Source organism: Phocoena sinus, chromosome 1 (genome assembly GCF_008692025.1).
Source record: "Phocoena sinus isolate mPhoSin1 chromosome 1, mPhoSin1.pri, whole genome shotgun sequence".
NCBI classification, from domain to species: Eukaryota; Metazoa; Chordata; class Mammalia; order Artiodactyla; family Phocoenidae; genus Phocoena; species Phocoena sinus.
In genome coordinates, this window is record NC_045763.1 from 141705367 (window position 1) to 141728252 (window position 22886).

Here is a 22886-nt window from a genome sequence, read left to right on the forward strand (position 1 = left end):
ATATAATAATAATGAAAAAGTTTGAAATATTGATAGAAATACCAAAATGTGACAAAGACGGGAGGTGAGCCAATGCTGTTGGAAAATAGTGCCAATAGACTTGCTCAGTGCAGACCTGCCACAGACCTTCAGTTTGTGAAAAATACAGTGTCGGCACAGCACAGTAAAAGGAAGTATGCCTGTATAGTAGATCTTGCCTTCATTTATGTGTGAGGAAAAAATTATGTATATCAATGTTTGTCACTATGAACTAGTTCTAAGAACAATTATCAGAAAACATTAATGAATTCCACTCAGATCTAGATACTGTTTTCTAATATTCTTTTCCACTAAAAAGAACCAGAGCTTCTAGGAGAAATAGTTAATTCTAAGGCTGGGGCAGAGAGTATAAAGATGAGCCTGGAGCATGTAGTAGGGCCAGAAAATAAGAAAATACTAAAATAATATGATGTGAGTATGTCAAAGGGACATAGGGCCGGTTGGAATAGCTCCCAAAGGCCATAACTGGAACAATTTGAACAATAAAATAAATAATGTAGTATTGGATTATACCCAAAGTATAAAATGAATCTCCATGAGTGCATGTTGATATAAAGAAATAAATTGGGGAAGAGAGACTAATCTCTCATACAGAAGAATTCCAGATGATAAATTATGTAGGTATTCCCTTCTCGAGGAAGTAGAATAGCTCTCCCCCTCATATATATGGGCTGGGAAGAGTGATTCTTTTCAAAAGGGCAAAAGAGAGTAACTTTACAGTGGAGGAACCTAGCAAAATCTACCTCAACCAGGTGGTCAAGGTCAACATAATCAGTGATAAGCTGTGTTGATAGCGTGTACCCTTGATATGACTGATGAGAGTGGTACTCCGTGATCGTGCTTCCAAAACCCATAACCCTAGTCCAAACATAAGAAAAACATTCTCTTCTAAAATAAAAGTTTATTTTAAAAAATTAAAGCACTCAAATTCAGGCACATGCCATTTAATTTATTTTAAGTTATTGCAGTGATAGCACAATCCTGGAATGATCGTGTTCAGAGCATGTAGCAGAGCTTGAGTCAGTGGTGGTGTTTTTCCAGCAGCAGAGTCCTCATGTGGTGTGAGAGGCCAGACATGTGGTTACTGAATTATGAAAGATACACATGTAGCCAATTAGATGAGTATAATTGAGTGAATGAACTCTCTGTGGCGGTTCCAAATTAAAAAAAAAAAAAAGTAAGAAGAAGCAAAAGTTAAAGACTCCACAGCTATTACCAGTAGCTGGATCTGAAAGCACTTAGGCCTTTTGTATTTCCTGGGGAAAGGGCATGCAGTTGTACCTCATCTGACATTTTTGCTCCCTTGGCCTCATTTCAAACTTATTGTATTTACTTTAAGTGGGATTTATTTTGTTTTGCTTTGTTTGTTAAACACGACTTTCTTAGTTACTGTAATATGATCTATTGGGCTTAAATGAACCCCTGAAATGAAAACTGACTTTCTGCTTTTACTGAAATCTGAAACCCAAAAGGACAGTGATGAAGATTGTTTTGACAAAACAGGCAACTAATTATCAATAGGTAAATCACAGACTTCCTAATTGTCTTTAATTCATATTTACTTTAATGCATTATTTAAATATCTATAGCGTTTGAGACTTTGATGCAGACGCTAAAACTTAGAAGACTTGTTTCTGTTCTGAAATCCTCTGTAGTTCCACCTAGTATTAAAGGAGGGAATGTCACCACAGAAATATCAGCACTGATCAACAGCATAATTAAACTGGAATGTGAAACACGGGGACTTCCAATGCCTGTTATTACTTGGTATAAAGACGGCCAACCAATCATATCCAGCTCACAAGCACTTTATATTGATAAAGGACAATTTCTTCATATCCCTCGAGCACAGGTCTCTGATTCAGCAACATATAAGTGTCAAGTAACCAATGTTGCTGGGACTGCTGAAAAATCATTCCATGTGGATGTCTATGGTAAGGAAAAAAATATATGTTTTAATTATGTACTTTTCTGCCTATGCTTTCTAATACGGCAACATGCAATTTGTTCACTAATAAATCCCTGTTGGGTTGGGTTGTCTTCGATATGCATACATTGGAATTAGAAGAATTTGTCTCATGATTTGGAAAAATATTTTAAAAAGCTAAGGTTAGCAAGAAGTGGCCCATTCATTCAGTCAACCATCTGCCTATGGCACTAGGGAATCTAGACCATGTGATTTTTACGGAGAAGGTAGAGTAGTTCTTAGGACTAAGCTCATTCTCTCCAATTTGTCCTTTTTAAGCCAGACACAGTATAGAGTATCCGACAATATTTAGACTAATTGCAGATAAGCTGAACCAAGAAATTCTTTCCTCAGTAGCTTAGGGGGAGATGGACATATAGGTAGTTTCTGTAGTCAAACTACGTGAGTTAAAAATGAAAAGAATCCCCTTTATTTCATGAGGATTTTAAAGAATTGCCTGAAATATTACTCTTTTCTACGTAGTTCCTCCAATGATTGAAGGTGACTTGGCTGCGCCTCTCAGTAAGCAAGTGGTTATTGCTCATTCGTTGACACTGGAATGTAAAGCTGCTGGCAACCCTCCTCCAGTTCTCACCTGGTTGAAAGACGGTGTACCTGTGAAAGCGAGTAACAACATCCGCATAGAAGCTGGTGGGAAGAAACTAGAAATCATGGGTGCCTTAGAAGTCGACAGGGGACAGTATATATGTGTGGCTACCAGTGTGGCAGGAGAAAAGGAAATCAAATACGAAGTTGACGTCCTAGGTAAATGAGGATGCTGCCACCTGTATTCTCATATTCATAGCAAAACCTGACTAGTTTATTAAATGCTTTTGTGTTCATGGAATAATAAAACAATCTTAGAGAAGGTTTAGTGATCTGTTCAACTCTGGACTACACATTACTGAGTGGTGAATTGATCACCAGAGTCCCAAGATCTAAAAACCCACATAAATCTTCCACTTGCCCTGATAGGTACACTTTGTAAGTAGGTAGGTGCCTTTTTACATTTGTGACAATATCTGACTCTAGTGAGTGACAGCATGGTCTCTTGTCATGAGCACTGTGTTAAACAATAGGAAACTTAGTCTGTGGCACTTGGAAAGTCATCTTGTAACCTTACATCTCTATTTCTTTATAAGTTGAAGGCTTTCAATGCAGGCCCAATTTTTGAGGTTCCCTTATCTTATTCTTATGAAAATAAGCAACATAAAATATGAATCAACTTTATGTTTTGATGGCATCATCAGCCCCATAGTGCTAGATTAACTGAGAAAAATTCACAGTGTGTCGAAAGTATATTTATTGATCGTGGCAAATGTGTATTGTAAAAGGTATTTTACAATACATTTCTGAAGTCTCCTTCATGTACCAAATGACTGTGATACTTATCAGCCTTCTAAGTGCAACTCAGTATTGCTTAAAGTGATGCTGTATTTTTTCTTGTAAACATTTCTTTGTATGTTACATCCTTGCTGTTTTCTAGTGCCACCAGCTATAGAAGGAGGAGATGAAATGTCTTACTTCATTGTGATGGTTAATAACTTACTGGAGCTAGATTGTCAAGTGACAGGCTCTCCTCCACCAACTATCATGTAAGGGTTTTGGTATGTCTTCTAAATATCTCCCACTTCTTTATTTGAGTGTTTTAGAGCTATCTTGAAAGAGGTTCTGTGTCATTCAAAAGTGATTTATAAAATTATACTAATTGTATCCCTCTTTTAAAAGACGTACTCTAGGGCTTCCCTGGTGGCGCAGTGGTTGAGAGTCCGCCTGCCAATGCAGGGGACACGGGTTCGTGCCCCGGTCCGGGAGGATCCCACATGCCGCGGAGCTGCTGGGCCCGTGAGCCATGGCCGCTGGGCCTGCGCGTCCGGAGCCTGTGCTCCTCAATGGGAGAGGCCACGACAGTGAGAGGCCCGCGTACCACAAGGGAAAAAAAAAAAAAAAAAAAAAAAAAAAAAAGACGTACTCTATATTCAAGGCAACTTTTATCTGATACTCACAGGGCCCATAAATCTCAATTAGAAGACTTAGTTATATGCTCTTAAAAATTACATTTTCAGTTCATAGAGACAGACTATTAAGCAGTATCTGTCAGATCTTCCTGAAGCACTGAAACGTTAAATGAACAACAGAATTTAAAACAGTATGCCAGACATATTAAGGAATAGTGGAAGTTAACATGAATTACCAATACTTTGGTAATTACCAATACCAATACTTTACCATGGATTACTAATACTTTTTTCTCATTCCTTCATTCACAAAGTATTCACAAAGTATTTCTTCAACACTTATCTTTCATTTCCAAAGTGCTATGGGATATGCAAAGGAACAGATACTCAGCTAACTTTGGGGCTAAAATATGTTCACACATGATTATAAAACTAAACGGAAAGTGATAATTCATAATAAATTAAAAATTATAATGCTGTATGATTTTAGGATTTTATTTTACAGATGTTTTAAGATTATGTGTGTTTTGTTGGTTAATATTATTTAAACATTTGAAGTGAGTGATATGTAGGGGCATTTGCCTCTTTCTGTAGCCCAGCATTAATAGAAGAATGAAGAATTGTACACATAGTTCTTGGGTTCCAATAATATGCCAGCTTCTTTGTTAAACTAGGTTTCCTTTTTCTTTTCCCTATTTACAGTTTATTTTATTAGAGTGAGCAGATGGGAAATTAGGCAAGTACATAATTGAGAATACATATATATAAATGTATCATATATACATATATACACATATACATACACATATGTAAGTATATACCTCAAATATATGAATAAATGTAGTTCCTCTGAGATAGATAGATTGCTTTAGAAACATAGTTATTTAAGATATAGTTAGGAACATAGTTATTTAAAATATGTCTTCAGACTTCTTTTTGCCTTATTTCTGTAGGTGGCTGAAGGATGGCCAGCTAATTGATGAAAGGGATGGATTCAAGATCTTACTCAATGGACACAAACTGGTTATTGCCCAGGCTCAAGTGTCAGACACAGGCCTTTATCGGTGTGTAGCAACAAACACTGCTGGGGACCACAAGAAGGAATTTGAAGTGACTGTTCATGGTATGCTGAAGAAGGAGCATTTCACTGAAAATTCATTTATGCATTGTTTCAGTATCTAATTCAGAACTTAGCTCAGTAATCTGGATAAATCTTGAGTTGTGGAGAGTAGTGCTAATTTGAGAGAGAATTTGGATCAAATTTGAATTAGATATTGGAAAATTTTAAGGCACTTTACTAACACAGAAGATTTAACCAAGAGGTATCATGCGAATGAACTGAGACAGGATTTAAATGGTAAGAGGTATATTCTGCATAGAATGTGAGGGTCTGAGCAATGAGATCAAAGAAGATAGAAGAGGCAGGCAGCAAATTTCAAATAAAGGGGGGATACGAGTGTTCAAAGGTTCAGCCAAAACAGGAGGGAGTGTGAATAAAGTCATTTCCAGAAATGGAGGCTGAGGGTGTTATGCAGGATCCAGGGCACATAAGTGCACTCGTGGAACTGGTACAATAGGGTTAGAACCATTCGTCTAATGACAGAAGCAACCCTCTGCCAGGGTATTAGGTATCTCACTTGCCAGCAGACCTTGGGAAGGGAGGGACTGGAATGAGAAACTGGAGAGTGTTTGGAAGCCACAAGTAGAGGTTTCTATGAACATCAACTTCATTATTCCCAGGCGGACTGGTTTTTTCCTGCATTTTGATGGAATACAGCTAATGCTGTTTCTCAGTCTCAATTCCAATTCTTGAGGGAGGGAATCTGGCAGGCCCGGCTTAAATCAAGTTACTATCCTGGATTTAATCAGCCTTGCTGGGGACAGAGTCATGTGGTATAAATATGGGTACTGGAAACCCACCCCAATTTAATGAGGCAGTTCTAGAGAAAGGGCAGGTCATAGTAGATTGGGAAAACACACCAAGAGGTTGTAAACCAAACATACATGTGGATTGCAGTTGCTGTAAATACACTTCACTTATTCTCTGGAGAATTAGAGACCCATAGTTAAGAAATAAGTAATCTCTAAAATTGCTAAAAGTTATAAGTGAAATGCATGGAATGAAATTATTCTGTTTGTTAAAATAGGCCTCTGCCCTTTTCTAAACTTTGAAGTTTCAAGTTCTTGGATACAGACTTTTAAGTGTTTGATCCCACTGATTATAGTTTTTGCTCCCTCCCTCACTTCCTTTTTTCTTCCTTCTTTCCTTTCTTCTCCTCTCTTTTTCTTAAATCTAGTTCCTCCAGCAATCAAATCCTCAGGGCTTTCTGAGAGAGCTGTAGTAAGGTATAAGCCCATCACCTTGCAGTGCATAGCCAATGGCATTCCAAAGCCATCCATTACATGGCTAAAAGATGGCCAACCTGTCAACACTGCCCAAGGAAACCTCAAAGTAAGTATGAATATTATTTTGCCCAAGATGAGAAAGCTATATATGGAGCTATCATATTCTCCTTTCTTAATTATAGATTTTCCTGTTGGATAGATTTTGCAGGAAATGTACTAAAACAATATGTGTTTTCCTTAGGATTTTTCAGAATTTAACTTAATATTTTGATTTGAAAAATGGAATTAATTAAAGACTAATAACAATGATGTTAATTTTAACATAGTGGTTGGTATTTTTATTATTTAAAAACTAGTATATTATGGATGAATAGTTCATCAGTACTAAGTAAGTCAGAGTATCCTCAGTATATTCACCATTGACCAGGATTAAGGTAGAATTTTATCTATTGATACATAAACCTAAGTGAAATGGTTTCTTGAAAAACATAGTTTAGTTTATAAACATCATGATGGCAGAGACTCAGTCTCTATGAATAAGTTCACTTGTGTATCTTTCATATTGAGTATAGTCCCGGGCATATAACTATATCTCAGTACATATTTGTTGAATTAATAGGTAGATTGCAAACCTGAGTAATCTACATGATACAATTAAAATAATTAATGGATTTTGCTACTAAGATCAAGTTAATTGACTAACGTGGGTTTGAGCTTTGCTTGAGGTAGGTTTCAGTAACAAGGGATGTGCCAAGTTCTTCTCCCGGCAGAAGTGATGGATATCTGTTCATTTATCATTCCTATTGCAAATTCAATGGAACTAATCTCACATATTTGCGCTAACAAAAGATTTAATATGTAGCCTTCTAACACAGAGCAGGTAAACAGCTGTTTACCTGGGAGACAGATATTTATCATGCAGTCGTACAAATGTATAATTGCAAACTGTGATGAGTAATTTTAGGAGACAGTATAGAGAGGTATAAGAACAGATAATGAGGAAAGCCTTTGAGCGTGTGTTGGTTTGCAACCCCTGGAGCTTCCCGGGTGTCATCTGAAATCGGCCCCCTATTCAGAGAGAGCAGAGAGAGATCTAAGAAAGAGGCACAGCACTCCAGATTGGTAGGGGGCAGGTTTAATAAGCAAGGGAACTTACTTACTAGGCTTGTCTCGGATGACTGCAAGATGAGTAGATCTCCTCACGTGCCCACCAAATCTTAAAAGTTTATATAGAGATCGTAACTGGGTGCAGTCATATATCCTGTCCAGATGGTCTCAACATAACACTACTATCTCAAGGCTGCGTCCTTGGGCGGTTTCTAGCACTGGGAAAGAAGATGGAATGCACATTCCAAAAATGGGGAGAGAATGAGGAGCCTCCGAATGCCTGAGTCCAGCTCACGGATCATCCCTGTGGTCACATCCTCTCAGTGACCTCCTCCAACAGCCTGAGGGAGGGTAATTTATGGAGAAAGTCTTTAAGCGGAGATCTGAAGAACATATGGAGTTAAGTGGGCAAATTAATAGAAGAGAGGTGAGTAGAATCTTTCAGAGAAGATGTGCATGGGCAAACGACTTAAAGTAAAGGGGAGCATGACACCTCTTGAGAATGTGAAAGCAAGCCATTGGATTAGGGAACCAAGAGCAAGGGAGAAATGGTATTAGAGGAGACCAGAGGACAGGTAGGAGGCATTTAAGTAATGTTAATGATTTTATTTTCACTTTGCGAATTTCACAGTGTGAAATTTTTGAACAGTTTTAAGAGAAGAGTGACATGATCAGGCTTATATTTTCAGTAGTTACCTAGGCCCGTTTGGAGAATGAATTGTAGGAGTCAAGAGTAGATACGTGGAAATCAATTGAACTTATTTGCATTTGTCTAAGAGAGAAAAGATAGAAATTTGGACTCACATGCTGGCCATAGAGATGAGGATACATGGCTATATTTGAGAGTTATTTATTGGTTAAATCATTAGGGCTTGATTATAGATTGTTGATGAAAGGCGAGGGAGTGGAGAATATCAAGAAAAATTAGTAGGAAGCTGATCTACACAAGTACATAAATAGTGATGCCATCCAGTGAGAAAGGAGACTTTGGAGGAAGATAAGTTTGAGGGGGAATAACTGTGATTTGAGTTTTAGACTTCTGGGTGTTGAGTTGACCTTGAAATAAACTAGTGGAGTTGCCAGGTAGACCATTGAATATATGGTCTTGGAGCTCAAAAGATAGTTCTGGCTGGGGATATTGACACACAGATCATATTTGAAACGCATGGACGTAGATGAGTTAATCCAAGGGCAGAATAAAGAGTAAGAAGAAATAGGAAAAAAATGATCTAGTTCAGAATCTTAAGAAATTACTGCGCTTAAAGGCCGTATGCAAAAGTCTAGAAGTGAATATAAGGATATGAATAAGTGTAAGTATATGAATGTGCTACTTAGCGTGTTCAGTACAGTATGGATGAAGAATAAGTTACGTGGGAGTTTATGTGGGAGTGTATGGAGAGAAGCTCTTACGGGGTCAGAATGCGGTAAGCCTGGAAGGCTTTGCTGAGTTCGGATTTCATTCTGGGCAAAGTGGGGAGCCATGAATGAGCTTTGAAGGGGGACTGGTAAAAGATCAAATTTGCATTTTAGATAAATTATTCTGGCAACGGTATGCAAGGCAGATTAACAGTGCGGGAGGTTGGAGACACTGGCATATAAATTAAGGAGCCATTATAATCCCACAGTGGCTGTGAGAATGGAGACAGGGGGTCTGAGAAACACAGAGTGGTATAATTGCTAAGAGAGTCAAAGTGGGCTCTGAAACCCAGATGACTGGTGCCATTAAACAGGATTGGAAACACGCAGTGAGAATTTGGTTTAGAAATACAGGAAAACAGCTTTGTTTTGTATTGTTCAATTTCATGTGCTAACCTGTCCAGCAGATAGCTGGAAGCTCAGGAGAGAAGTTGAGGCCAATGCTGTAAATTTAGGAGTCTGCATGGGATTCTTCATCACAGCCATGGGTTTGGATGAAAACTATCAGAAAGCTAAGTTTCCTGTTTATGGGACAGGAAGAGGAAGCAGATTCCATAAAGTAATCTAAGAAAGTCAGAGAATGAGAACTGAGGGAATGCTGTACCTTCAGCTCCCAGAGGGCAGAGTGACTGAAGGAGCAGGAAGTCAACAACGACAAATGCTGTAGATGGTGAAGGAGAGTATGAGCTCATTGCCTAGGCGGCTGCATGCTGTGATTAGAAGTTAACTGGTAACCTCTGAATAATCATTTTCAAAAAATAACCACTGAATCACCAGTTCCAAAATGGTAGAGGCTAGCTGTAATGTGTTTAAGAGGGAAATAAGGAAAACCAGTCAAGGAAATTTATCTGCATTTCCATTACTCATATTTTATAATTTTTATTGTTTTTCTGGCCCCCATGACCATTTAATCAAAAAAGATTGTTTTAAAACTATTTATGAAGTGTTACATAAATGTGACCATGTTTTTTTCAAATAGCTTAAATTTTCATCACATACCTCATAGCTGCAGTGCTAAAGTCTTTTATTCAGTGGAGTTTTATGACTGTACCAGCAGGCTTGCCTTAGGTAACACTGTTTTGTGTTTTCCAATGACTAAGAAAAGCTTTTCAATCAAAATAGTCTATTTTCTTGTGCATGATGAAGTGATCTGGCTCTAATCTATCAAAAGATAATTAAGATACTGGCATAAAAATATAACTAGATATTATAAATTTAAATGAGTTTGTCTATTCAGCAGATGTTTTCAAGTCCAAGTATAAAGTACAAAATATTGCCGTACTTTCTGATCCCAATTAGATACAGTCTTCTGGTCGAGTTCTACAAATTGCCAAAGCCCTCATGGAAGATGCTGGCAGATACACATGTGTGGCTACCAATGCAGCTGGAGAAACACAACAGCACATTCAACTGCATGTGCATGGTAATGGCATCTTCACGTCTTAACAAGAGTATTTCTGTGGCTTTTTAAAAACATAGTGGGCCCATTTTTATTGAATTGTAGTATAGAAGAAGCAAGTGTTTATTTTAATCTGTATAAAAAAAGTATATAGTTTTTTTTTTACATTATTTTCATTATAATTGCTCATATCAAGGTCTTCAGGTTTCAGGTTGTCAAATAGGAAGTGCTGGAGCTCATAAGTAAATAAATGCACCACCCTGTGTTTTAATTATTTGAATTCTGTCAACTGATAACTTTGTACAGATAACGTCTGTTGAAAAAAAAAAAAAATCCAGAAGTTGCAGGGTTTTTCCTTCGCATTGTCTGTGATTATCCTGCTTGCCTATAAGATGGATTTTGTGAGTAGAAGCTATTCTTGACTCAGGATCTTCTCTCATGTGCTTTAATAAAAAGTCTGGTTGGCTGTGGAACACTTCATGAATACTGCAGCTTCACAGGTAAACATGAAAGATTACCTGACCTTGAGTGTAAGACTTCACATCTCTAGAGGCTCATCAGAAAGGGCCAAGAATTGTAGACTTGAGCTTTCCTAACTCAGCCAAGGATATTTGCAGAGAGCTAGCCAAGCTCTCATTGTACATGTTGTTCATTTTCTCTAATTCACGTGATTGCTTGTTAAACTTTTATTCATTCATTCATTCCGTCCATCCATTCATTCATATATTTACTCTACATTTTCTGAGCAATCTTAACCTAGAAGAACACTCCAGCACTTAGTTTAATTCCAGGTATATAGCAGGCAGTCAATAAATATTTAACAAATGAAAGAGTAAATAGTAAGTGAATGAAAAAATTTAGTTTGAACGTTGAATTCTAATCTGTTTCTTTACATATTTTCTTTTATTTAAGTCACCCAGTTAAAAGATTTATATCATCAGTTCTCTAAACGTTTCCAATAAACCAGCCTTTTCTTTCCCCAGTTCTTCCAGTATGAACACCTAACTTATGGATGTCATACACACAAACCATGTTCCTTAAGAGGACCTTTATTTTTTCATTGAATAATTAACCTAAAGACCAATATCTGAGTGTAACCATCTTGGAATGGTCTCACTATAATTGAGGGTTGGGGGACAGGCTGACCCTGCTCTCCCTTAAGTTGCCTTGAATTTACCTTGTTCCTCATAGGGCCTTGTATATCTTTCTAGTGTTCTTTGGCAGCTGTCTCCAGCATATACTCAGACCTCCACTTCCATCTAAGAGTGTGCTGGGGGTGGGCTTGTTCTCCTTCCCCATTTTTCTGCTCTGAGTCTCCTTCTCTCCTCCTTATACAGGCTATTTGTTCCCTCCCTTCCAACAGTTTCAATCCTTATCTGATCTCCATTGTTGGCTAAAGGAAATAGTTGAGTGGGATAGCATGATGTGTTGTAGTCATCTCAGGCACTGGAGTCATGCCGACTTTAGTTTAAATTCTATGCTAAACATGATCTGTGTAACCTTGAGCAAACGATTTAACCTCTCTGAGTATCTGACTTGCAGAGTGCTTTTGAGGTTTAGAGGTATTAGATGTAAAATATTTCCCACTTTTACTCTTTCAGGAGTTATCAAAAAGAAAGATTTGGTTTTGTTCTCTAGACTGGTTTAAATTACTTAAATGAAGACTCTGTAATGAAGAACAGAATATATGTCTCCAGAACTGGGAAGAACCAAACTTCAGTGTTTGCGGCTCTCCAACTTGCGTTCATAAAAATCATAGGTATTGCTTGTTAAAAGTACAGCTTCCTGGGCCCATTCCCACATCTCCTGAAACAGCATCTCTGATGCAAGTAGTCTGTGCCATTACGTGGAGGTACGTTGGCTCAGACTGTAAAGACTGGCCTAGAGACTTGCCAGTGTAGTCAGGAATGACTGAAAACTAGAATCCATAGAAGAAATCAAGTATCCCATCAACTACCTAGCAACAACAGAAAAGAATAAACAGATTCACTACCTAAGAAAACACAAGTCTATAAATATGCTGTCTGAATATGGTAACACAATGTATGTTAGCAGGAGATGCAATTAGTGTACATACTGACATGGAAAATCATCAGAGACAGGGGATGCAGGCTAGAAGATGTCTGAGTTAATGTGAAAAGAAAGAGAAATAGAAGGTTAGTCATTGTAAGGATTTATTAAAAACTACCAAATTATGGTTTTCTCAGGGTATACGCCCAGTAGTGGGATTGCTGGGCCATATGGTAGTTCTATTTTTAGTATTTTAAGGAACCTCCATACTGTTCTCCATAGTGGCTGTATCAATTTACATTCCCACCAACAGTGTAGGAAGGTTCCCTTTTCTCCACACCCTCTCCAGCATTTACTGTTTGTAGATTTTTTTTTTTTTTTTTTTTTTGTGGTACACGGGCCTCTCACTGTTGTGGCCTCTCCCGTTGCGGAGCACAGGCTCCGAACGCGCAGGCTTAGTGGCCATGGCTCACAGGCCCAGCCGCTCTGCGGCATGTGGGATCTTCCCAGACCAGGGCACGAACCCGTGTCCCCTGCATCGGCAGGTGGACTCTCAACCGCTGCGCCACCAGGGAAGCCCTGTTTGTAGATTTTTTGATGATGGCGATTCTGACCGGTGTGAGGTGATACCTCATTGTAGTTTTGATGTGCATTTCTCTAATAATTAGTGATGTTGAGCATCTTTTCGTGTGCCTCTTGGCCATCTGTATGTCTTCTTGGAGAAATGTCTATTTAGGTCTTCCACCCATTTTTTGATTGGGTTGTTTGTTTTTTTGATATTGAGTTGCATGAGCTGTTTGTACATTTTGGAGATTAATCCCTTGTCAGTTGCTTCATTTGCAAGTATTTTCTCCCATTCTGAGGGTTGTCTTTTCACCTTGTTTATGGGTCCAAAAAAGAGGGGATATGTGTATACATATAACTGAGTTGCTTTGCTGTACAGCAGAAACTAACACAACATTGTAAAGCAACTATGCCCCCCCCCAAAAAAACTACCAAATTAGATGGAGAATATAAAACAATCTTCTGCATACAAATCACCAATAGGATAGAGGTAAGATATATTAGTAGCTGCAAATGTTTAATCTAACACAATCTTGACTTGTCTGGATACCATTTCATCAACCTGAAGGGAGAATAAATGATGAAGTGAATTTCTAATCTAATACAGATAATGGTCAACTTGGAGGAAGTAGGTGGCTAAGAGCATGTGATAGGAATCTGAACAGAAAGTTGGTGTATCATCTTGGCACTCATTACGGCAGTGTCACGTTGGATGAAAATGGCTCCAAACTTGATTCTGTCCTCTTCAATACTTGTATTAATAATTTCGGTGAGAACTGGAGTTGTTAAAAAAGGTGTAGGAATTTCTAAGGGTTGATAGATTTCAAAAAGACCTCAGAGGTTAAAATGACAAGTTAACCTGACGTGAAAAATTGCATAAGAATAGAGACAGAATGGCTTAAAGATACCACACATTGAAATACTTGAGGTATTAATGGCTCTCTCCAATTACTGTAGATTTGATAATTCAATTTCATAATAAAGCTAATCAACCTTAGAAGTCAGTAACAGAAGCTTATAGTAGCCCTCTTATATTCTTGCCCTCTGAATGCTTCCAAAGTGTTGTATCTAATTCTGGTGCTATATATTGAGGGACATTGAAAAATCTATAGGGAAGCAACTCCTATTTAACTTAGTTCATTTATCAATTTATTTAATCAAAGAAACTCAGCTTTCAGATTGTTTAGTATTTTGCTTTCCTATAAAAAAGATTGTAGAAGCTTCCATTCTTCTCAAACATGGAAAAAAGTGTTTCCAAAAGGTGGAGTAAGGGTGCATGGTCTCCTGGACTAGAAGATGAAGTCATGATCATGAGAAGGGGAATAGTCTCATGATCCCCTGTGTTTTCCAGGCGGAGTTCTGTCAATTATAAAAGGCTGAGGCTCTCAGTAGGTGGTCCTTTTGATGATCAAAGTTTCATAATTCTGGAAGTTCTAATTCTCTAGACCGAACTATGAAATTATATTTAAACCTCAGATATTTGCCAAGTGAGACAGATGTTTCCACAAACAAATGATTATTTGGGGTCTAATGGCTCAAGCATTCATTTCATCTGCACTTAATTATTTCCTAGCTAAAAACAACCAAGTGAAGTGCCCAGAAGTAGAATATTGTGCTTAAAGGCTCTGAATTTAGGCTCCTATACCCTCAAGTAATATCTGGAGGACAGTGGGCTTAGATGTTAACTTTTTAAAAGCCCCGTTTTCTCATCTGTAACATGGGAAGGATGAAGATAATACCATAATCAGGGAAGTTGTTCTGAGGAATAAATGCAAGACTAGACATGAAAAATTTAGCCTGGTGTCTGGTTTCTAGTCATCATCTGTAAGTAGTAGCTTAATGACTGTTTCAGCCAAACACATATTTGGCTTCTGGCACTTCTCACTGTACCAACATCTTAACAAATATGTCTAAAGTCCTGCTGTCTTTACTGTTGGCCGGGAACCATCTTGAGTCTGTATTAGCTGTCTGGTTAAAACATTAGTAGAGAACCCTTAATTTAATTTTATTATTTTAAAGTATTTGCTTGGCTAACATCTGCTAACACCCACTTAAAAAAAGGTTTCTATATCATTTCTGTGTTTTGCTTAATAACTCACTTGTGGCTTAAAGGAGACTTGAGAATATTATAAGGGAATTTTTTTTTCTTTTTTAAAGGATAACTTCAGTTCTGGGCGCTACTATACTATTTTCTTGGTATAGATGAATTTATTATTTACTATATTATAATTTTGGTGGTTAAGGTGTATTATCTCACCCAAATCACTTTTAGATCAGTTGTGTATTAATTCAAATTTAACCAGAGTTTGAAAAAATGAATGTATGACTCTGAATGATTAAAATAATAGGCAAAATTTAGACCCACAGTACGTCCAGAAGAAGGTATTTTGGTTTTGGCATGATATACGCCTAGAACTTTTAGAAGAAAGGAAAAAACTAGTTATGTTGAATGGAATTCAATCTTCTGCTTGGAGTATGCAGACATCTTCTTACTCTTAACATAAGATATTATTACCTTACTAATTATTCTTCTAGAACAGCATTCACCTAAATCAGATTTCCAAGACCATCTCTTTAATGCTAGAAGGGAATAATAGCATTTATATTTGTATTTACTTTTTAACCTAAAAATGAACCAGCACCATTTATAGAAAAGACTAATCTTTCCCCATTGAATGGCTTGGCAGTCTTTTTGAAAATCATTTGACTGTAGATGTAAGGGTATGTTTCTCTAATCTCAATTCTATTCCATTGCCTAAGTGTGTATCCTTATGCCAGTACCACTCTGTCTTTTTTATTCCTTTTTGTCTCCCAGCTTTATTGAGATATAATTGATAAACAAAACTGTATATGTTTAAAGTATACAATGTGATGATTTGATACATGTATACTTTGTGAAATGATTACTACAATCAGGTTAATTAACACATCCATCACTTCACATAGTTACCATCTTTGTGAGTGTGTAGTGAGAACACTTAATATCTCCTCTCTTAGCAATACAGTATTAGTAATAGAATAGTCACCAAGCTGTACTTTAGATTCCCAGAACTTATTCATCTAATAAATGAAGGCTTGTGTCCTTTGACCAGCAACTCCCCATTTCCCCCACCCCGCAGCCCCTGGTAATCACCATTCCACCAGTTTCTATGAGTTCAACTCTTTTTAAATTCCACGTATAAGAGATCATATAGTATTTGTCTTTCTCTGTCTGGCTTATTTCACTTAGCAAAATGTCCTATAGATTCTCTCAGGTTCCTTCAAGCGGCAGAATTTCCTACTTTCTCATGGCCGAAAAATATTCCATTATATGTGTGTGTGTGTGTGTGTGTGTGTGTGTGTGTGTATACACACTATATATATGTATATATACAACATACATCATATGTATATGTTGTATGATAATACATCTAATACACACACACACACATGAGAGGGGGAGAGAGAGAGAGGAAGAAAGATAACATCTTCATTATCCTTTCATCTGTCTACGGACATTTAGGTTGTTTCCATGTCTTAACTATGGTGAATAATGCTACAATGAACATAGGAGTGCAGATATGTCTTTGAGATACTGATTTTACTTCCTTCAGATATATAACCAGAAATGGGATTGCTGGATCATATGGTAGTTCTATTTTTAATTTTCTGAGGAAACTTCATACTGTTTTCTGTTTTCTTGTTGATTTTTGTCTAATTGTTCTATTCATTATTGCAAGTGGAATATTGATGTCTCCAGGCTTTATTGTTGAATTGTCTTTCTCCCTTTGATTCTGCATAGTTTAGTTCCATGTATCTTGAAACTCTGTTGTTTTGTGAATATATGAGACTCTGTTGTTTTCTCATATGTTTTTTGATAAATTGATACTTTGTATCATTTTAAAATGTCCTACTTTGTTGCTAGTGACAGTTTTTCTTTCAAAATCTACTTTGTTTGATATTGGTATAGAGTCTCCATTCTTATTTGGTTACTGTTTGCATGGTATATCTTTTCCATCCTTTTACTTTCAACCTATTTGTGTCTTTGAATTTAAAGTTTGTCACTTGTAGACAACATATAGTCAGGTCGTGTTTTTATTGTTGTATTGCTTCTTAAATCCATTCTGCTAGTCTCTTCTGCCTTTTGCTTAGAGTGTTTAATACATTTACATTTAATGTAATTACTGATATGACAGGATTTATGTCTACCATTTATATGTTTTTATATGTATTATGTCATTTTTGTTTTTATGTTCCTCCATTACTACCTTTTTGTGTTAAATATTTTCTTTTTTTACTATATTTTTGAGTTCATTTTTAGTGGTTGCCCTGAGTATTACAATTAGCATCTTAATTAATAATGTTATAATTTGGATAAATACTAATTTAATTTCAATAGCATAAAAAACTTTGCTACTGTATAGGTCCCTTCCCTTTCCCCTCCTTTAAAAGTTACACCTTTACTCATCATGTGCCTATCAATACATATTTATAATTGCTTTATGCTATTTCAATTCCGAGAGGAGAAAAAATGTTATATGCAAAATATATAGTTTTACTGTCTTTACCATTAGTTACCTCTACCAGTGCTCTTTTTTAAAAAGTAATTTATTTATTTATTTATTTTGGCTGTGTTGGGTCTTAGTCGCTGCGTGTGAGCTTTATCTAGGTGTGGTGAATGGGGGCTACTCTTCATTGCGGTGCACAGGCGTCTCGTTGCAGTGGCTTCTCTTGTTGCAGAGCACGGGTTATAGGTGCGCGGGCTTCAGTGGTTGTGGCACTCAGGCTCAGTAGTTGTGACTCGTGGGTTCCAGAGTGCAGGCTTAGTAGTTGTGGCTCACGGGCTTAGTTGCTCTGCGGCATGCAGGATCTTCCTGGACCAGGGCTCAAACCTGTGTCCCCTGAATTGACAGGCGGATTCTTAACCACTGTGCTACCAGGGAAGTCCCTACCCATGCTCTTTTTTTTTTTTTTGAGTTTTGTTTCTTTATTTTTTATATGGCAGGTTCTTATTAGTTATCTATTTTATACATATTAGTGTATATATGTCAAATGCAATTGCCCAACTTATCCCACCACCCATCCCTGCTTTCACTCCTTGGTGTCCATAAGTTTGTTCCCTACATCTGTGTCTCTATTTCTGCTTTATAATCTGGTTCATCTGTAACTTCTTTTTAGATTCCATGTATATGCATTAATATATGATATTTATTTTTCTTTATCTGACTTACTTCACTCTGTATGACACTCTCTGGGTCCATACACATCTCTACAAATGACCCAATTTCGTTCCTCTTTACGGCTGAGTAATATCCCATTGTATATATGTACCACATCTTCTTTATCCATTTGTCTGTCGATGGGCATTGAGGTTGCTGCCATGACCTGGCTATTGTAAATAGTGCTGCAATGAACATTGGGGTTCATGTGTCTTTTTGAATTATAGCTTTCCTTGGGTATATGCCCAGTAGTGGGATTGCTGGGTCACATGGTAATTCCATTTTTAGTTTTTTAAGGAAAGTCCATACTGTTCTCCATAGTAGCTGTATCAATTTACAGTCCCTCTAACAGTGTAAGAGGGTTTCCTTTTCTCCACAACCTGTCCAGCATTTTTTGTTTGTAGATTTTCTGATGATGCCCATTCTAACCAGTATGAGGTGATCCCTCACTGTACTTTTGATTTGCATTTCTCTAATAATTAGTGATGTTGAGCACCTTTTCATGTGCCTCTTGGCCATCTGTATGTTTCCTTTGGAGAAATGTCTATTTAGGTCTTATGCCCATTTTTGGATTGGGTTATTTGTTTTTTTAATATTGAGCTGCATGAGCTGTTTATATATTTTGGAGATTAATCCTTTGTCTGTTGACTCATTTGCAAATATTTTCTCCCATTCTGAGGGTTGTCTTTTCATCTTGTTTCTAGTTTCCTTTGCTGTGCAAAAGCTTTTAACTTTCATTAGGTCCCATTTGTTTATTTTTGCTTTTATTTCAGTTACTCTAGGAGATGGGTCAAAAAAGATCTTGCTGTGGTTGATGTCAAAGTGTGTTTTTCCTATGTTTTCCACTGAGAGTTTTATCATGTCTGGTCTTACATTTAGGTCTTTAATCCATTTTGAGTATATTTTTCTGTATGGTGTTAGGGAGTGTTCTAATTTCATTATTTTACATGTAGCTGCCCAGTTTTCCCAGCACTGCTTATTGAAGAGGCTATCTTTTCTCCATTGTATATCTTTGCCTCCTTTGACATACATTAATTGACCATAGGTGCGTGGGTTTATCTCAGGTCTTTCTATCCGGTTCCGTTAATCTATATTTCTGTTTTTGTGTCTGTACCTTATTGTCTGGATTACTGTAGCTTAGTATAGTCTGAAGTCAGGGAGTCTGACTGCTCCAGCTCCATTTTTCTTTCTCAAGATTGCTGTGGCTATTTAGGGTCTTCTGTGTTTCCATACAAATTGTGAAACTTTTTGTTCTCATTCTATGAAAAATGCCATTGGTAGTTTGATAGAGATTTCACTGAATCTGTAGATTGCTTTGGGTAGTATAGTCATTTTCACAATGTTGTTTCTTCCAATCCAAGAACATGGTATATCTCTCCATCTGTTTGTATCACCTTTAATTTCTTTCGTCACTGTCTTATGGTTTTCTGCATACAGGTCTTTTGTCTCCTTAGGTAGGTTTATACCTAGGTATTTTATTCTTTTTGTCGAAATGGTAAATGGGAGAGTTTCCTTAATTTCTCTTTCAGATTTTTCATCATTAGTGTTCAGGAATGCCAGAGATTTCTGTGCATTAATTTTGTATCCTGCAACTTTACCAAATTCATTGATTAGCTCTAGTAGTTTTCTGGTAGCATCTTTAGGATTCTCTATGTATAGTATCATGTCATCTGCAAACAGTGACAGCTTTACTTCTTTTCTGATTTGGATTCATTTATTTCTTTTTCTTCTCTGATTGCTGTGGCTAAAACTTCCAAAACTATGTTGAATAATAGTGGTGAGAGTGGGCATTATTGTCTTGCTCCTGATTTAAGAGGAAATGGTTTCAGTTTTTCACCATCGAGAACGATGTTGGCTGTGGGTTTGTCATATATGGCCTTTATTATGTTGAGGTAAGTTCTCTCTGTGCCTACTTTTTGGAGAGTTTTTATCATAAATGCGTATTGAATTTTGTCAAAAGCTTTTTCTGCACCTGTTGAGATGATCATATGGTTTTTTTCCTTCAGTTTGTTAATATGGTGTATCACATTGATGTGCATATATTGAAGAATCCTTGCATTCCTGGAATAAACCCCACTTGATCATGGTGTATGACCCTTTTAATATGCTGTTGGACTCTGTTTGCTAGTATTTTGTTGAGGATTTTTTCATCTATCTTCATCAGTGATATTGGCCTGTAGTTTTCTTTTTTTGTGACATCTTTGGTTTTGGTATCAGGGTGATGGTGGCCTTGTAGAATGAGGTTGGGAGTGTTCCTCCCTCTGCTATATTTTGGAAGCGTTTGAGAAGGATGGGTGTTAGCTCTTCTCTAAATGTTTGATAGAATTTTCCTGTGAAGCCATCTGGTCCTGGACTTCTGTTTGTTGGAAGATTGTTAATCACACTCTCAATTTCTGTGCTGTGATTGGTCTGTTTCTCTTTTCTATTTCTTCCTAGTTCAATCTTGGAAGGTTGCGCTTTTCTAAGAATGTGTCCCTTTCTTCCAGGTTGTCCGTTTTATTGGCATATAGTTGCTGTAGTAACCTCTCATGATCCTTTGTGTTTCTGCAGTGTCAGTTGTTACTTCTTTTTCATTTCTAATTCTGTTGACTTGAGTTTTCTCCCTTTTCCTTTTGGTGAGTCTAGCTAATGGTTTATCAGTTTTGCTTATCTTCTCAAAGAACCAGCTTTTAGTTTTATTGATCTTTGTGGTCATTTCCTTTTCTTTTTCATTTATTTCTGATCTGATCTTTATGATTTCTTTCCTTCTGCTAACTTTGGGGTTTTTCTGTTCCTCTTTCTTTAATTGCTTTAGGTGTAAAGTTAGGTTGTTTATTTGAGATTTTTCTTGTTTCTTGTGGTAGGATTGTATTGCTATAAAGTTCCCTCTTAGAACTTCTTTTGCTGCATCCCATAGGTTTTGGGTCATTGTGTTTTCATTGTCATTTGTTTCTATGTATTTTTTGATTTCTTCTTTGATTTCTTCAGTGATCTCTTTGTTATTTAGTAGCACATTCTTTAGCCTCCTTATGTTTGTATTTTATACACTTTTTTCCTGTAATTGATATTTACTCTCCTAGCATTTTGGTCAGTAAAGATAATTAATATGATTTCAATTTTCTTAAATTTACCGAGGCTTGATTTGTGACCCAAGATATAATCTATCCTGGAGAATGTTCCATGAGCACTTGAGAAGAAAGTGTATTCAGTTGTTTTTGGATGGAATGTCCTATAAATATCAATTAAGTCCATCTTGTTTAATGTGTCACTTAAAGCTTGTGTTTCCTTATTTATTTTCATTTTGGATGATCTGTCCATTGGTGAAAGTGTGGTGTTAAAGTCCCCTACTATTATTGTGTTACTGTCGATTTCCCCTTTTATGGCTGTTAGCATTTGCCGTATGTACTGAGGTGCTCCTATGTCAGGTGCATAAATATTCACAATTGTTATATCTTCTTCTTGGATTGATCCCTTGATCATTATGTAGTGTCCTTCTTTGTCTCTTGTAATAGTCTTTATTTTTAAAGTGTATTGTCTGGTATGAGAATTGCTACTCCAGCTTTCTTTTGATTTCCTTTTGCATGGAATATCTTTTTCCATCCCCTCCCTTTCAGTCTGTACGTGTCCCTAGGTCTGAAGTGGGTCTCTTGTAGACAGCATACATACATGTCTTGTTTTTGTATCCATTCAGCCAGTCTTTGTCTTTTGGTTGGAGCATTTAATCCATTTACATTTATGGTAATTATTGATATGTATGTTCCTATTACCATTTTCTTAATTGTTTTGGGCTTGTTTTTATAGGTCTTTTCCTTCTCTTGTGTTTCCTGCCTAGAGAAGTTCATTTAGCATGTGTTGTATAGCTGGTTTGGTGGTGCTGAATTCTCTTAGCTTTTGCTTGTCTGTAGAGGTTTTAATTTCTCCATCAAATCTGAATGAGATCCTTGCTGGATAGAGTAATCTTGGTTGTAGGTTTTTCTCTTTCATCACTTTAAATATGTCCTGCCACTCCCTTCTGGCTTTCAGCGTTTCTGCTGAAAGATCAGCTGTTAACCTTATGGGAATTCCCTTGTATATTATTTGTTGCTTTTCCCTTGCTGCTTTTAATATTTTTTCTTTGTATTTAATTTTTATTAGTTTGATTAATATGTGTCTTGGTGTGTTTCTCCTTAGATTTATCCTGTATGGGACTCTCTGTGCTTCCTGGACTTGATTAACTATTTCCTTTCCCATGTTAGGGAATTTTTCAACTATAATCTCTTCAAATATTTTCTCACTCCTTTTCTTTTTCTCTTCTTCTTCTCGGACCCCTATAATTTGAACGTTGGTGTGTTTAATGTTGTCCCAGAGGTCTCTGAGCCTGTCCTCAGTTCTTTTCATTGTTTTTTCTTTATTCTGCTCTGCAGTAGGTATTTCCACTATTTTATCTTCCAGGTTACTTATCTGTTCTTATGCCTCATTTGTTCTGCTGTTGATTCCTTCTAGAGAATTTTTAATTTCATTTATTGTGTTGTTCATCATTTTTGTTTACTCTTTATTCTTCTAGGTCCTTGTTAAACGTTTCTTGTATTATCTCCATTCTATTTGCAAGATTTTGGATCATCTTTACTATCATTACTCTGAATTCTTTTTCAGGTAGACTGCCTATTTCCTCTTCATTTGTTTGGACTAGTGGGTTTTTACCTTGCTCCTTTATCTGCTGCTTGTTTCTTTGTCTTCTCATTTTGCTTAACTTACTGTGTTTGTGGTCTCCTTTTCGCAGGCTGCAGGGTCCTAGTTCCCCTTTGTTTTTGGTGTCTGTCCCCAGTGGATAACATTGGTTTGGCACGTTTTGTAGGCTTCCTTGGTGGAGGGGATTGGTTCCTGTGTTCTGTTGGATGAGGCTGGATCTTATCTTTCTCATGAGT

General features: G+C 36.9%; 1 protein-coding gene across 1 annotated transcript in view; it reads left to right on the plus strand.

Moving 5' to 3' along the window:
- Nucleotides 1-22886, plus strand: part of HMCN1 (hemicentin 1) — a 521707-nt gene that overhangs the window by 291101 nt on the left and 207720 nt on the right. The window contains exons 31-36 of the mRNA XM_032606174.1: nt 1695-1973; nt 2489-2770; nt 3492-3600; nt 4917-5086; nt 6261-6415; nt 10132-10255. Coding sequence (XP_032462065.1) covers nt 1695-1973; nt 2489-2770; nt 3492-3600; nt 4917-5086; nt 6261-6415; nt 10132-10255 — 1119 coding nt within the window. The remainder of the gene's footprint in view (nt 1-1694; nt 1974-2488; nt 2771-3491; nt 3601-4916; nt 5087-6260; nt 6416-10131; nt 10256-22886) is intronic.